The 17,285-nt window shown below is 39.9% G+C and overlaps 1 protein-coding gene across 1 annotated transcript; it reads left to right on the forward strand.

Moving 5' to 3' along the window:
* Positions 1–4,852: 4,852 nt before the first annotated feature.
* LOC135473866 (uncharacterized) lies at positions 4,853–16,159 on the forward strand. Its single transcript, XM_064753786.1, has 6 exons — positions 4,853–4,961; positions 7,612–7,747; positions 10,468–10,596; positions 12,139–12,195; positions 12,663–12,851; positions 13,585–16,159. Exons 3-6 carry the CDS (start codon positions 10,518–10,520, stop codon positions 13,707–13,709), a joined length of 450 nt encoding a protein of 149 aa, XP_064609856.1. The 5' UTR covers positions 4,853–4,961; positions 7,612–7,747; positions 10,468–10,517; the 3' UTR covers positions 13,710–16,159.
* The last annotated feature ends 1,126 nt before the right edge of the window (positions 16,160–17,285 follow it).

A 17,285-nucleotide genomic window follows, 5' to 3' on the forward strand; every position in this document is an offset into this window, starting at 1 on the left:
TAGTCAGTTTCACGTGTCACGTTCAACATATACACCTCAAACTCAATGGAATTCTACTTCGTTCCGCATTTAGTTACTTAAAAGCAATATGCGGACGAGCAATTACTAGATTCTAACTGTAAAATTTGAGACACCTTTTAACTTCTAAGAACATATCGATCGACATGGACACAGCTTCAACCATATAAAATACTGTATTTCTTGACCCTACATAATCTTTCTACAGTGCGATACTATTCACTTTCCCTTTCAGTAAGTGCCAACTGCCACTTCTCAGGGTGTAGGATCGAACCGCTGCCAAATTCTGGAGTAACGATCAAATTTGCTTGACAATGTTTTCTTGTATACGGCGCAGTTTTTTGCTTCTGAAATATTCATTTTATACCCCTGCTGCCATGTTTATTAAATGTGGCGACAACACAGCATTTTGAGCTATTCTAGACCAGTGACCTGTGACAAATTGCATCTAATTTTGTTATAGAGAGCATATGAATTGTTACGTTTTTAAGCAGTTACATGAACAGTTAGAAAAAAACCCTAACTGAGGTAAATTTACAATAGACCAGATTTCGTTTGACCGTTTGCCAACTATCACACTGTCGGTGATGCTCTTGTTTCACTCTCCATGCTGTAGTCTTTGATTTTATTCCAAAATGTGCCTTGCATTCGCCACCATGTTAGACACGTAATGAAAAATGGCATGGTCCCTACCGGAGTAAGTCGTCCATTATACAGCATATATACACTGTACCATGGAAGTCTTCAGACACTGAATTCGCTATCAGATGAGAACCATCGTTCTCCATTGCTGGATTCACTTTCATATAGGAACCTTCGGTCCCCACCAACTGCCGGATTCGCTGTCAGATAAGAATGTTCTTTCTCTATCGCTGGATTCACTTTCATATAGGAACCGTCGCACTCCACCGACTGCTGGTTTCGCTTTCGGATAAGAACGTTCGTTCTCCACCAATTGGTGGATTCATTGTCAGATAGGAACGTTCGTTTACCATTGCTCATTCTAGACAGAAATAGTCACCCATAGTCTAAAGCCTTCTGGTATTTTCACCTATCTACGTCTTCTTTCATACACCTAATACAACCAAAAACGTCTAAAATGACGAAAACTATCTGCAGGAATTCTGGCAGTGATCGTCCCTGACAAACATATATAAACGAAAAATTAGTCAACCCCATGTGTAACATTTCAGGTGAGGCACTGACGGGAGAATTCTCCAATATGTTAACATGCCGAACTGAATACAGTCAACTGCTTCTATGTGAAAGGACAAGAATTTCAAGGATCCTGACAATTCATTCAAGGAATAAGACCCCCAGCTCCTCCCCCAGAAAACTTATTTAAAAGATTTCCGTTGGTAGGTTATTTCAAATTTCAACCAAAAAAGTTTCGTTAGTAAGAAGTAGAGATTACAAGCTCCAGTTCTGAATTATCCATAGGGAATTATAAATTTGCAATGCAGGGGGGTTAACTCTCATGAACTGGTTAAAATGTCTGCGTGATCTCCCTTGGGCTGTCCGTATGTGTTTGGTGGTCATTGACGTGGCTTAGCGTTCCTTAGTATTCTTTTGGAAAGTTGTTGCTCTGCGGTTAAGTTTGAAAGGTAACAAATGGACGATGCATGGTAGTTTGTCAACTAGCTAGAATAAACTACGACATAATTTGACTAGTGTTAGCTGGGCTTTCCGAACTCATCGTCATTATTAAGTAACCGGAGATACGATTATAGTCAGTTATGTACTACGCATCTTATTTTCCTTATTTGTTACTTAAGAAGTCATTTATAATAGGTGAAAAGGAGTGAGTGCTTGGGGTTAAACGTCGTAGAGGTGAAAAAGATGTGACTGCTGTCTTATAAAGCACTAAAATATTCCACTTATACGGCGACGGTGTAATTGAAAAGAGGACCATACAGTTTGAACGGTGGCTTTTTGACGACTTATAATAACAGTAATAATATACTATAATATTAATTTCAACCCGTACAGAAATTACTTTTAACCGTAGAGAATTTTTTTAACCCGTACAGAAATTGATTTTAACACGCCTATCCTGCGCAACCTGAGCGCGCTTTACGCGGTCGACAATCACTAGACCATGATTTTAGAGAACTTGTTACTGTCTTGTCTCGTTGTCAGGGCAAATTGGTTTGAGAAATTACAACTTTAGTTTATTTCCATGTAATTTCTGGTTTCTGGCAATTAACTAGAAATGGAAATATCGGATGAACAGAACAGAAGTCGTATTGGTTCATACTGTGGTGATATAGGTATATACCTATTTAAACTACAAGGGTCTGTTCAGATAAAGTTCCGGGTTTCCATAGAAATTGACAAGAAATTACAAGTTTGAATGATGTGAACACAACAAAAGAATAGATCACGTTCCGGATTTCCATGGCAACAGACTTAAGAACACTTAGTTTGACTGACATAAGCATAAAACTAATCCGCTCAAAAAATAAAGTTGTTAACTTTAGCAGATATTCTGTTGTCTGAGTGATGCGATTGTGTATTGTGATATTACAGAAGATTGTTCTGTTAAATACAACACATCGGAAATCATCAGAAATGACATCAATAGTGAACTTACGTGCGGCAGTTTTGCCGGGCCAGCCTATCATGTATCATTTGACTGGCTCAGCTGAAACTGCCCCACCCCATTCCTAGTGACTATCACTAGCGGACTAGTCGATGTCTGGGTGAGCATAATTCGTGGGTTAATATGAAACGCAAACACAAGGTTTCCATTTTCCCCAAGGGTATAAATAAACATTATATATTCATCTTTCAGATAAGTCAAATAGGCATTTCAAGAACGCAGCGAGTTTCCGTAGCGTATACGTACCGTGATTTTACGGTATAGTCAGTAAAGGCGCCACTTAATGAACTGACGACAGATCCGGCTACCGATTAACGTTTTGTTTGCGAGAAGTTCTGGACTTAATTGCCCAGAAATGATGTCGGTCTTGTTTCCTGACGTTAGATGTATAATAAGTGTAGCAACCCATCATACACTACAAAATGTGAGTGTTGTTTAATACGTGTTTTTACACGTTGAAGTGTCCTCTTTTTAATACGAAGTTTTTTTTTACACGTTTATGTGTGAATAAAGTGTAATGCGGACTTTAACATGTTATTGTGTTTTATTTTTAAGGCATTAACATGTAAAAAATGTGTTAAAAGGTCAACGTACAAGCAAAATAATGAACACATTAACATGTTTAAGACGTAATACCGGTGTTAAAATATCAACATGTACTATGTTGAAATATTAACACCTGTGTTAATGTTAGTGTTTTAATGAGTGTTAATGAGTTAATGTGGTAGTTTCCATAATAATGCTTCAGGTTAATGGAAAACACTTTGACAAAAGTGTAGGTGGATAAGTGTTAATAATAGTGTTAATTCATTAACTTCTGTATTTACAGTGTACTCCTTACAGCGCATGTGTCGTTCTCCGCCTTTCGCTTTACATAAAGCGAAAGTAGAGAGCGGCGCATGTGCTTGTGAGGATTATGGTAAGACCACACCGTAAAACTGGGTCTTTTAGCCGCGTTAACTCCGGTCTTTGCACACTGCTTTCAAAGTTTTGAAGTGTGATTGTGAACCTGAAGTCCAACCAATCTAAAAGCTATGTTCGGCTGACCATGTCCTGCCAGTAAAACACCATGTCACCATGTTATATCGACACCCAGTGCAAATGGATGTACGTTATATATTAGAAGGCTCCCCGAGATCGCTAACCTGCGCTACAACAGAATACATGTATACAAATCCCTCACTACAAACAAAGGCACATTACTCTGCATTTGTAAAGAATTGTTTAAAAAATCCCTCGTACCGAATCTCCTCCAAAATTGAATACATCGATTCTTGGTCCAATGCCAAGTTGTGTAGGTCTACAACATTTCAACCAAATCCTTGGATAATTTTTTCCGTAAATAGGCCTAGCTGGAGACAGAGAAAAGGACATCTGACAGTGAAGAATGGTTTTAAAAGTCATGGATCTGTCTCTATATATCCGGCGGCATCCTCGATCAAATTTAACGGGTTAATGCATGGCCCACGTAAGATTAAATTGTACGCAAATTTCATGCAAATCTGTTATTGTCTTCGTGAAGTTTGAGACAGACAGCCAGACAGGCGGACAAACAAACAAAACATGACCTCTTTTAGGCAATAACTAAAAAATAGTTGAAGTTTGGTTGCTATTCAGACCTCATAATACGCATGTCTGGCTCCTGTCCATATAGTGGTATTGCTATTGAAAGCTCCCCGCTTTGCTCTAGTGGTACATTAGGTCCTGACCCGTGCCTCGGGTCAATGGCCTCAAGGTAGACAAACAATCAGTAACGAATAGTAACTGCAATTTTCATATTTTTAACTGGCAGGTGGGGGGGGGGCAGTGGGGGGGGCGGTTGAGTGAGTGCTGCTCTATGTGTGCACCTTGTTGTTATGGGACCGGAGGGGGGGGGCGGCCTTGTTGTTGTTGTTGTGCGTGTCTAGGTGGGGGGGCGGGGGGCGGTTGAGTGAGTGCTGCTCCATGTGTGCACCTTGTTGTTGTGGGACCGGAGTGGGGGGACGGCCTTGTTGTTGTTGTGCGTGTCTAGATTTCATGAACTTACATGTTAACCGTGAGGTGGTGTGTTTTCGATGTTGTTTTCTGGCGGTACTGTGGGCACTATGCTTAAGCTCAGGTGGGTAGGCCCATGCTGAAATGAAATATACGTGAATACTAAAGTTGTGATGACAATCTAACGCAGATCTTTCTTAAATGAACTCACCCAGGCGTAGGTGTGTAGATATACAAAGGTTGCCTTCTGTACATAGAGTGTAGTCTAAGCTCTCTCTCTCTCTCTTTAGAGCACGATTAGAAAGGACTTACAGTGTAGGAATTTTAACCTAGAGGACGAAGGACTGTGTTTCCGGATAAATCACAGGTAAGTCGATCTCAGTGAATGTATAGTTATTTGGTACTTTTGATAAGCATGTACACTGCCCTGTACATTCTGGGGACAGCAGTGGATGCCCTTAATATGTAGACCCTAGGCCTTCAATTAAGAAAGTGCTGAGTGTGTAGGCCTAATTGTGACCGTCACGGTTGGTCACAAGCAGGTGAATACTTTTTTTCTGTTTGTATATAGTAGCCGTAGGTATTTCCCTTGTTAGTTAGAACATTGATATGGCTATTTGGATGTTTATTAGATGTTTAGAGTGGTTTTTAGCATTATTTCGGTCATTTCACGACGGTGTCCCAATGCAGCAGACGGATTTCCACGCGGCGGCATTTGCAGTGCTCCTACATTGGCACACTGCTCCTTCATTAGGCCGTCATGCCGAAAACACTGTAGGACGAAAACTTTGTCCTACCATGGAGGTATATACAAAGACATGTTACATATCTAGGACCAGACAGCATGGACAGCCGATAGTGAACACCTGTGACCAACAACTGATAACTTTGAGAAATTCTGAATATAATGTGGGAAATCAATAGATCATATGTTGAATGCATGGATGTAATATACCTTGTAAGCATTACCTGGATATCGTTAGGGGCATTGCTTGACCAGGTGTTTTTATAGGATGAGTGGACGAAATGCCAGTTGCCCTCCCCTTTTCCTGTCAAACCCCCATCTACACCATTCTTTATCCGTTCACCAAGCACCTACCCGCACAAGCCCCACCCTCACTTCACCTGACCCTATAGTGGATTAATAATAATTGTTTCACAGGAAGTTTAGAAGCCATACAGTGGCTGACACCTGACGTCCCGGTCCACTGTTTTAATGTGTACACAGATGGCCATCACTATAAATCTGTGTCAAGTGGGGGTATGTCGAAATCTTATTAGCTGTAAGTGATTACACTCGGCACCTAACGTAAATGCACTTCTTTTAGCTGCGGTAGTTTGCCAGAGGTTCCGCCTCTCGCGTGAACTCGCGAATTTACAGCCGATTCATGTATCGCTCCAGATATAAAAAGTCATAACAACCTTACGTCTGACATTCGTGAATATTTGAATATATATACATATCTGTGAGCGTATATATTGATAACCATTCCGGCTGGAGCATCCCATGTATGAGCGACAGCGTGTGTGCGGGACGCAGGGGGTTCAAAGCCGATTCGGTTCATATCTCTGCGTCTTTAAACGCACATGGATTGTATAAACTATAAGAAGCCACGTAAATGTACATGTGTATTTACGTGAATACTGGAGCACCGGCTTATTAACAATGTTCTCTACCTTTATTCTATACCTGCATATGGAAGCCGATACAGAACACTTGCCTACCTCCACCTTTGTCATACAAGGGGAGACATCGAGGTAACGAGGGGCTGCTGGGACAGGATTTTTGTTGGGATATATATAGTGATTGCCTTTCCTTCCAGCATTGTCCGTCCCATTCATTTTGTCTACGCCATTTTTCAGCATTGGTTCGTGGTAGGAATCTGAAATTTGATTACTCTTTATTTGAGTAAAGGACCTGGTATGGTAAGGCGGTTAATCTGCCCCAGTGCAAGAAACTGTGCACTTCAAGAAGCGAAACTGACTATTCTTAAGGCCACTTCTTTTTTCGGTTCTGTTTTACTCCTCTGTTCCCGTTATTTGACAAACATAGGGCTTATAAAGCTCCAAACATGCATTGAAGAGATGTAGTTGTCATAAAATGGAAAACTGGTAGCTAACTCCAGTCACACTGAAATTTTTTTTTTTTAAATTTGACACTGTGGATTAGGGGAAATCACCCTACCACAAATGTAACTTTCTGAAAAATTCTTGAGCACGCAGTTATGCACCAATCAGCTAAATAAATATATAACAAATGTAACTTTCAGCCGTATAATTCTCCTACGCATAACGGGTTAATGTTAATGGTAGATAGACGACCACTTGTTTTGTCAACCAGGATTCATGTATGATTTCTGTTTAGTTGCCACACGTTAGGTGGCAATCTTAACAATTATTCATTCTAGTTCATAATAACACACGTTTAATGCAAGATCTTTATTCACACAAAAGTACGTTTCCAAACAAAAAGATCAACACAGATTCGAACTCTTCCTTGAGGTGCAACCTGTTCTCCACACCGGCTTCATTAGTTCACTCTACTATCAAGTATGCGTGATGGAAGTTGTCAGAAATACGGATTTTAAACTTGCCAAGATATAGCAAAATGGATCACGTTATAAATTTTATGTCTTATATATGAAGACAAACGTTAACTAAAACGAAACTTCGACAGCACGTAGAAATACACAGATGAAGGTCTCAGTAAAGATATGTTTCTGGTTAACGTTGATCTTCATACTGTAAATTAAAAACAGTGCCTCGTTTGAACGAAAAATTGGCGTTTTTGATCGGAAGAGCAATTTAATTATTACTAAGCAACCAGCCTTTAATGGTTGTATAACTTGTATGGGTGCTTCGTCCAAGTTGTATATTTCAAATTTGGAAATTTACACAATTGTGTTTCGATTTTGAAATTCGCAATTCCTTATCGTATCTCTCTGGGGCCGATTCTCCGCGTTACCGTACCAGGTCCTTTTTTATTTATTTATTTATTTACTCAATTGTTGCTTTAGGCAGTACTCAAGAATATTCTACTTATACGACTGTAACCATTATTATGGTGGAAGGAAACTAGACAGAGCACGCGGAAAACCTACGTTGCTGACAGACCGAAGTGGAAGCCGGTCAGAGCTGGAGATAGGCTCTTGGGTCAGTATACCGCACTAGCATGCTAAGATCCTCGACTGCTGACATATCGAGTCGAGTCGAGTGATACAACACTCGATAGGGCACTGGTGTGCAGAGCACACCCCGAAAACCTAACCTACTTACGGTGCATGCATCAGCCTTTAAATACTAAAGTGATTATAATAACCGCTCCGCACATCATTACGCCACGCTGCCTTGTTACATCTCTGGGGCGTTACCTCGTATTGTATCCTCTCTCGGCCTCCTTACCTGCATGCATTAAGTTTGTATATGCCCAGCTTGACCTGCAGTTGGTTCTCACGCTATGTCTCCCCTTGTTACGGTTTTTTTTTTACACTGATATACCTTCATTCCTATATACTTATAGTGTCTTTTTTCTTTCTTTTCTCTTCCTTGAAACCTTTTCTAAGCCTTTATGTTATGTTTTATTTACCCCTGCAGTAAAACTGGTTTTTACAGTTTAGGCCCATTTTCCACGCCCGAACTAGCGCGACGTTTCGTTTACTGTACATGTTAATAAAGTTTAATGTAAACATTTTGCTATGAGTGAGTGAGTGAGTGCTTGGGGTTTAACGTCGTACTCAACAATTTCTCAGTCATATGACGACGAAGGAGTCCTTAGGGTGCATGTACGTGTAATGTGCCTCCTTGCTGCAGGACGGATTTCCACCGCTCTTTTATTTAGTGCTGCTTCCCAAAAAAGGACTTACCGAAGGCACGTAAGCCGACCCGCCCGAGCCATTATACTGATACGGGTCAACCAGTCGTTGCACTATCCCCTTCATGCTGAACGCCAAGCGAGGAAGTTACAACTTTCTCTTTTAAAGTCTTAGGTGTGACTCGATCAAGGATTGATCCTGGATCTACCGGTCTCGAAGCGGACGCCATTTTGCTATGAAGCCTGTAGTGTAAAAGTGTGAAGCCTTAGGTTAGTATCTCTGCCGAACTTGCCCTCTGACGTTAGCGACTTAGCGGATGGGTGTAATGTTAGAAAACTTCAAGCGGCCTCTCTACAGAATAGATTTAATTTTACACCCATAACGGCCGCCAGCTTTATGGGGGATGAAACCGGCCCGAGCTGAGCCTGAACCTGAACTCACTGCACAGAATCGACCAGAAGGTTCAAACCCAATTGTTGTAAGCCAATTTGGTTGTAATTGTGGAGAAAATCAGCCTTTTTTTAGCTTTCTTTGATAACAGCTGGCTTTTAAAATGTCTGCAGATTTCAAGGCATATATATATATAGTTTAATGTTATTCTGCAGGCTCCACTTGGACTTTCACGGCAAAGATTAAACTTACCGTTTAAAATCAAGTCAGAGTTCACGGATAATATCACAAGTGATTACCGCTTCGTGATACTAAGGCGTGATTATGCTGAGAAGTTAAGATCATTTTCTATTGCTTATATATTCATAAACTTTTTTAGTTGTCTTGGCACAAGTCAATCATCCCTCCTTTATGAAACAGTCTGAGTTTATGAAGCAGAGGGGCTGACAAACCTCCTGACTTAAAGCCGTATCAGAAACAGGGAGAGCTCTAGATTCGAACACGCGACCTTATGGGTCAAAATCTTGCAGTAAAGAAACGCTTTTATCATCTGAGCCAACGAGGCACCATCGGACACTGCACTGCTTACCATAAATACTGAAATCTTCACCTCACACGGATCAACCCCAAGCCCAAAGTATAACATCACGTCGTTTTAGGACATCACGATGGGTGGAGTTTTCTATACTTTACCCACATACACTTGGTTTTTTTTATGTCTATTTCAGGGAAACCGTGATCTGTCCTATACAGATATAATGCTGTACTCATTCCACTTTCTAACAGGCAGTTGTTTTCTGCCAATGTTAATCAGGTTTTGTTCCGTTTTAAACAAGGCTTTGTAGATCATGATAGATGTATTAAAGTAAAAGAAAGCTAAGATATGAAGTGTTTATTTATTTGATTGCTGTTTTACGCCGTACTCAAGAATATTTCACTTATACGACGGCGGCCAGCATTATGGTGGGTGGAAACCGGACAGAGCCCGAGGGAAACCCACGACATTCCGCAGGTTGCTACCAGACCTTCCCATGTACGGCCGGAGAGGAAGCCAGCATGAGCTGGACTTGAACTCACGCCGACCACATTCGTGAGAGGCTTCTGGGTCATTACGCTGCACTAGAGCGCTAAACGACTGAGCCACGGAGGCCCCAAAGATATGTAGTAAGGTACTACATACAGACAGCTGAAAAGAAAGACGGTATCTAGGAGCTCTGACATCACATCACTTTCTTCCTGACGTTCACCAGAAGGAAGGAATTTTGGGGGAAATGGATAAAGTAATCTTTTACTCGTAGGAGTTATTCCAGCATTCATTGTCGTGATTAGAGTGGGATAAACTTTCTGTGACGTCAGCCCTATCAGTTCCTAACCTCTGATAGTATGCTCCATAAAGTCCATCTTAGAATTCAAATGTTTGAACGCCTTTAACTCTTTTCACAAAAATCTAAAATAAAAAGAATGAAAATGAAAGTATATTGGTGCATAGTTTTAAGTGATCTATTTAGTGATGCCTACTTTGATTATTAGAGGTCTTCTCCTTTGAAAACTTATATAATATTCTTTTAACGATATATGTAATTGTACATTTTGACTGACGTTTTAGACTATGTTGTTTGTGATCTCTTAGTGCATATTTATATATGCCACATTTGTTTTTTTACTATACAGCCCCTGTATGTACCACTTTTGGACCTTTCGTTTTTGCTAAGTAAGCAGACATGTCGACGGAAAGTGGCAAGAGCAGAAAAGCTGAAGACATTGAAGATGGTCTGTCAGTTGTTAGGATATTTTACATTGGTAAGCTAATTATGTATGCAGCTGAAAGCACGGGAAACGTCTTCCATTGTATCGTCATCACATACATGTCGGAATCTCGGCGATTATTGGTATTAAGGTGTTGATTTTCTCGACTCCCTACACAGTGGTTTATACGGGAGCACAGACTGGTACAAGTTATATTTTCAGATTCATAAGGCAGAATATTTGCCTATATGATATCCACAAGTGACGTCAGTCATCTTAGAATTCTAGAACGCCCGTTGGTAGTCGTAAGTTTATGAGATACCGGTAGAGCGTGACTGATTCTGATGTACTTATAGGTACCATAGAGTGAGCACAGAAAATTTGTCCAGTTCCTCCAAGCTTTGCCGTATTTCTGTTACAGGCCTACAACAAGCCTATTTTGAGCTTTATTTTACAATATAATTAAAATTATCTTAGATACATGCTGCCTGAAAACAGTGCATAAATAACACTATGTTGCCAGATGCTGTTATGATATTTACCCTATGCGCTTAACCGGTTTTTGGAAAACTTCACGACTAGGACTTGGTGAAGTTAGTTAGTCATGTGCTGTTTATTGTTCAGTGTTCGAATCATGAAATATATTGCAGTCTTAAAGTTTTACAACCGTACATCTTGTGTGGGAACACATCGTATCTTAACATTTTTGCACGTCCTAGCCTAATCCAAGGCTATCATAACAAAGAAAGTATAATATGTATTGTTACGACCCAAACTGTCTGTATTATAAAGAGATGGCTTGTTCGAAATACACGACAGTTTAGCCGCACAAAAAAGTAACCAAAACCAGCAGATTTTATTTTACAACAGTTTATTAGGTTTAACAAGAACAGATAACAAGACTTTTACAAATACTAAAGTACTTCAGTTTAACAAGAAAGGATAGCAGTATCTATACAAATACTGAAGTACTTACATGTACAACGGTGTCAAGTCCAAACGGACGCATATACTCCACAATGCTTAAAAATTGCACAGAGGCAATATTCACAAGAGAGAAAATCCACAGTATAACTGAGTGTATGACGAAATATACACAAATAAGCACTGTGTACACAAGAGCACAAATTAAATATACAAGTTCAGACTGAACAAGTGCTCGGTGGAGATAGGATATAAGACACCAAAATTCAGCACAAAAGGCCTACTAAAGTAACACACAGCGAAAGCATCCAAAATTCTCAATGATTCTCCTTTCCCCCTTTGACCTGCTTTCATAGGTCTTATATAGACTGGCGGAGTTTTCTAGAATAAGAAAATTCTTGAACACTTGTTGTAAACAAACAGGCCCCGAACTGAGCGTATTCTGGAACATTCTAAGGCAGAGGCAGACAGCAGGCCCTGAACTCAGCATATGTAAACATTGGCAAGCTAAATTTAGAAGCTGACGGCAGTTAACAATTGCACATAACAATATTCATTATATGTTACTTATGGCGTTATTCACACAATTCTTATTGTTCTTAAAATTTAACGATATCAATATCATTGTGCGATTGGTTTGAGTTAAGCTGTTTCATTCATTTTTCTTTTCAGTATTTGGAATCACCGTGGTCTTGGATTTCCCGGCCGCTGTTACCTTTGTTGTTGTTGGTAAACCGTCTTCTGCTCTTGCTCAAAATACAACTTACAATCGAAGTCTTTTTCTGCATTTAATTTATAACAAAAAGGACATTTTCACATATCGTTTTTAATAGTCTTTCTACTGATGCTTGATTTATACTTAATTTTTCTGTTTCCTTTCCCTTCAAATGAACACATTTAATTTACTACACACATTCGTATAGCAATCGTAAACCAGTAAGGACGTTCCAGGTGAGTAATAGCAAAGGCCATTTCCCAAAAACGACGTATAATACAAACTACCAGAGAACTAAGAAAGTATATGAAGTACGAAAATAGGACGGAATCATGTAAAGAGAAGAAGTCAACAGTTTTTCAATGATGGAAAGACTTTCCTTCCCACCATAATGCTGACCGACGTCTCGAGTACGGCGTAAAACACCAATCACATAAATAAATATATAAAGACGTTCCTAAGGTGTGACTATGTCTTTCAGGAGAAATAAGCCGAAGAACGTGTGAGGTTTTAGCGCCTGTGTGTCTCCTGGCAGGAGGCTGTGTAGCCCTTACGGTGTATGCCCTGCTTCTGCTAGATCGTCTTCTACACAGGATGAAACAGAAAAGTGGATACGCCGCAATGTGTGCAAACATTCTGCAGATGATCCGAATAGGGTGTTACCTGGGAGGTAAGCTGGAATACACTGTTTTCACATGATGCATTGGGCGCATTCACTTTTTCTTACGAAGTTACATCAAGCGTGTGTTTGGACTTGTTCGTGAAACAGATCCATATCTCTGCCGTGACCAATCAGGTTGGCGGGATCGAAACCATCGCGTGTTTTCTCGGATAAGTTGTTGCCAGTCAGCACTGCTCGGTTTCCCATTTCCGTGGCACGGGTACGAATGCCTTTTGTTTGTGTGACATATTCTTTAGAAAGTCATAAAAAACGCTGCGGGTATAAATACTTCAAGTCTGAACTCAATGTATTCAGGTCAGCAGCCCGTAATTTATCTAAACCTTACTCACACTTATTTCTGGCACGTTTGCGTATGGTGTGTTTGATTTATATTCGATATAAAAAATATATTAGGTATCTATAGATGTTATCATGTTCAAAAGTGTGGAACACGTTAGAAATTCGATTTTTTCGTCGCATAAATGATTAGGAAAAGCTTGTCTTTTTATTTAATTCTGACGTTATCACTGCTAGTTGTTGGACCAATGTAGAATCCATCTATCGTTTGTTTCACAAAAAAGTGCACCTTACATGACCAAACGTGTCGACTGTGCATGGCTTTTTACGGCAGAGGTTTGGTGGTACACGATTTTGTACCCAGTTTCCTTCCTCTGTACAATCAAATAAATAAATAGATAAGTCGTAGTGCTACATGAATTTTTTATCATTGTTTTCGTTTCAGCGGCTTTTACTATGTGGTTATACTGGAACATGTGTTCCCGTGAGCTGTTTTACTGTGCGGCGATCGTCGCTCCCATCTGCTGCTGTGTGATACTTTTCCAAGTCTATCTCATTTCCAAACTCTGAGCTCTACTAATCCACGGAAATGATCAGTGATCGGGATTGAACTTCACATGCGGGGGCTTCACCTTTGAGGAATTCAGATATGACATCCCACTCTCCCCAGCCGCCCCGTATCACCCCCACCCCTCCAAGACCTCTGAATGCCGCCTGTTATCAAAGAAATTGCACTTGTTCCGACAGGATTTTATCACACTAGCAGGTCACGTATGTGGTCTGAATATAAGACGACACCAAGGGGTCCGCCATCTAACATGTATAGAGCAATCACGAACCCATCGGGTCATCGACGTAATCATCGTAAGCTGAACTTCTTCATTACGATATCCTTTACATACATGTACATATAATCACGATATCCGTTATATCGTTATATATATGCTCAGTCGTATACTCTCCATGAAGCATTTGTATTTTGTTACTACTCAAAGAAAAGGATTTCGCGCGCAAAATGTGCAATATTTTTCTCATTCCTGTAGTGTTTATTTTTTGCCATGTTGTATTATGTAAAGGTAAGGCTTGGAGTAAAAGTGAAATATCGATAATTTGTAATTAATTATTATTTGTTTGTTTATTTATTTATGCCGTACTAAAAAATCTTTAATGCGACCAGCATTATGGTGGGAGGAAACCGGTCAGAGCCCGGGGAAACTCACGACCATCCGCAGTTTGCTGGAAGACCTTCTCACGTACGGCCGGACAGGACGTTTAATTTTGGTACAGTTTACTTGCCTAAGCCATGGTGCTAGGGGGCGTGTTATTTGTTACTATTTAAGCATTTACATAAACAGTTAGAACAAAACCGTAACTGAAGTAAAGTTACAAGAGGCTGTATTTGACTGGTGACAGGTGTGACCAATTGCAGGTCATCACACTGTACTAACTGTTCTGGGTTTAAGCTCCGTTCAGACTATCCAACATCACTCAACTTTTGTTGACTCAACTTGAAAATATTTATGCCTCTACAACACTCTGCCTGAAGATTACAAAGACAGGGACAAAAGAAAGTCATTGTGTCTCATTCATTGGAGAGAAAGATGGAAATTTTCCATCTTGTTTGTTTGTTTAAAAAAAAACACAGTTCAACAAACGACAATAGTGTTGGACAATGTTGACCTGTCTGATTTGTAGGTCGGGATTTGGACGGGACACTCAACTTACCCCAACAACATTCAACTTGCTGTTGAGTCAGTAAAAGTTGAACGATGTTGGAGAGTCTGGACTCTATACTCTCTGTATGCTGCAAGTCTTCAATTACACTGTACAAATGAGATGATCGAGTCCTTGATGGGTTATTCACATAGAGCATTTCTTTCTTGAATCCTGCAGTCGGGAGATATGTTTGGTGCTTTAATCTTCCACCCATAAACCTGACGGCCGTCGTATTTGTAAATGTAGGACTAAGTACTAGCTCTTGAGCTGCAGAGAATGTGTTACTTTTGACCCCAGCATTCACTCAATATGTAGTGTCAAACTGAGTGTCTGTATATGCTATAATAGTCTCTCTCTAAACCAGACCGTCCTAACCTACCGGTTTTCGGTCTGTCGAAGTACCTATCACATTCGTATACAAGTGAACGGCGATGTAATCAGTGTTACCCAAGGAACGCTCCTTGCGAGAAAAAAGCCTTCGCGGATGACTACAAATTTTTATTGGATGAAGTTGGGGAGGGGGGTGTGTACAGGTGCATGTTTGGTATCATAATAATGGAAATTGTCTAAGCTTTAAGCAGGTATGAGTTTTAATGATGAAAGTTTGAAATTCTGGGCGAGAGAGAGGACACAAGGAGACAGGAGGTGATGAGGCTGTGAGTGACGTCCCCTTGGCGTTGCTAGGCACTTTTCCCATCTGCCGGCATGGAAAGATCCAGATTTTGACGGTCAGCCTATGTCAAGATTTTTATGGCTTCTTTCTCACAGGCTGGGCCAGGTATGCACCTAAGCTTATGGGTCACGGGATGTTTGGGACTGAGCTACAGCGCTAAACGTTAACATTGTCGCTTATAGAAAACTAATGGGGGCCTGTGGCCTTTTACGGCTACGGTCCTCTGCATAAGGAGAGTAATGCTACAAGAGCCTTAATTCATTTCCGGTGTAAATGGATGTTTTTTTGAAACCCTATATATGAATACACGGGTTGTTATGACGCAGACATATAGTTTTGAAAACACAGGCTTCTGAATGCTTCTGATATTAACGTTATATATACTTCCATGGAGTTTATTCTAAGGAGCAAATTGAGCTGTTTGTATCACATGTCAACTTTTTCTCAGACGTAACTGCAGACTTTCTGCACATTAAAATGTGAATCTTTTTCCAAAAAACATATATTTTTTAAAAAATGTTTGAACACGCAAACATATTTATACATATGCCAGAGGTACCATGACTGGTTGGAAATGTATACTTCAAAATGCATTTGTTTTTGTTAAAACTGTTACATTAAATTTATTTTACGCAAGAAAGATTCATTTGTTTATTATTTTTTGTCAACATTATGATACAAATGTTTCCAGGATACGATATAAGCCAATCCCTTTGGTCACTCTCCAACGAACAGTGGACGATAAATTCTTTAACCATGTATTCAACAATCAATCAGTCAGTCAATCATTCAAGAGTTTTACACGAAAAGAATGTATTCTTTCGTAAAACTGCCGTATGCTTCATGCTTATAGTTGCGCAACACGCGCCATACCAATATCGATCAGTGTAGATTGAGTCTTTCACGAAACCGTAGATCTTTTTTCTCGTACATGCATCATTTCATACAGTACCGGTGCAAATGATTACTGATGAAATTTCATTAAGCTTTGTGACTAGAAAAAATTTCAAATCTAAACGTTCGTTAAAAAACTTAGATAAACATACTGCTGTAAAAACAAGCGCAAATTCGACAAGAGTACCACACACCGACCATGTTGACCCATGTGCGTGAAAACGTGATATAGAAAATGTCCGTCGTTTCTCTCTTTGTTTTTCGAACGTAACAACGCCATATTGATTGTGTCCTTTACCACTAAATGACGTCACAACGTTCAGAAATCAAAAAGGGTTGGAAAATTATACAGAACGTCAAGGTTTTTGCGTTTTACTTCAGTCCAAACACAAATGTACACGATCATAGAACAACGTAAGATACAACGTAAGATGATCATAGAACAATGTAAGATGATCATGGAACAACGTAAGATGATCATGGAACAACGTAAGATGATCATAGAACAACGTAACACGACCACACAGCAACCTAACACGATCACACAACAACGTAATACGATCATACAACAACGTAACACGATAATTACCCTGTATTTACTCTGATAACTTAGTTTCAAGTCAAAAACCTTTGCAACTTTAAAAAATTTGATCGACTGACAGGGAGAGCATTGAGAGTTTCGTGGGTAAATGCGTTTAATCCTAACAACAAACACGTTTCGATACCTAGCCAGATTATATAGAATATTCCACATACACCTTGCATGATCACAATAATTGTATATATTGGGGCCAATATACCGTCTTGTTTTTGAAGTAAAATACGGGCGCGCACATAACCTGTTGAGGACTCGGCGCACGAAT

This window comes from Liolophura sinensis, chromosome 8, assembly GCF_032854445.1.
Source record: "Liolophura sinensis isolate JHLJ2023 chromosome 8, CUHK_Ljap_v2, whole genome shotgun sequence".
Taxonomy (NCBI): Eukaryota; Metazoa; Mollusca; class Polyplacophora; order Chitonida; family Chitonidae; genus Liolophura; species Liolophura sinensis.

Excerpts from the sequence above, each read along its gene's own strand:
- LOC135473866 (XM_064753786.1), top strand. The coding sequence starts at position 10,518 with ATGTCGACGGAAAGTGGCAAGAGCAGAAAAGCTGAAGACATTGAAGAT. Across the intron at positions 10,597-12,138 it reads TGTTAGGATATTTTACATTG|TATTTGGAATCACCGTGGTC; the intron begins GTAAGCTAATTA and ends TTTTCTTTTCAG. Across the intron at positions 12,852-13,584 it reads AATAGGGTGTTACCTGGGAG|CGGCTTTTACTATGTGGTTA; the intron begins GTAAGCTGGAAT and ends TTTTCGTTTCAG.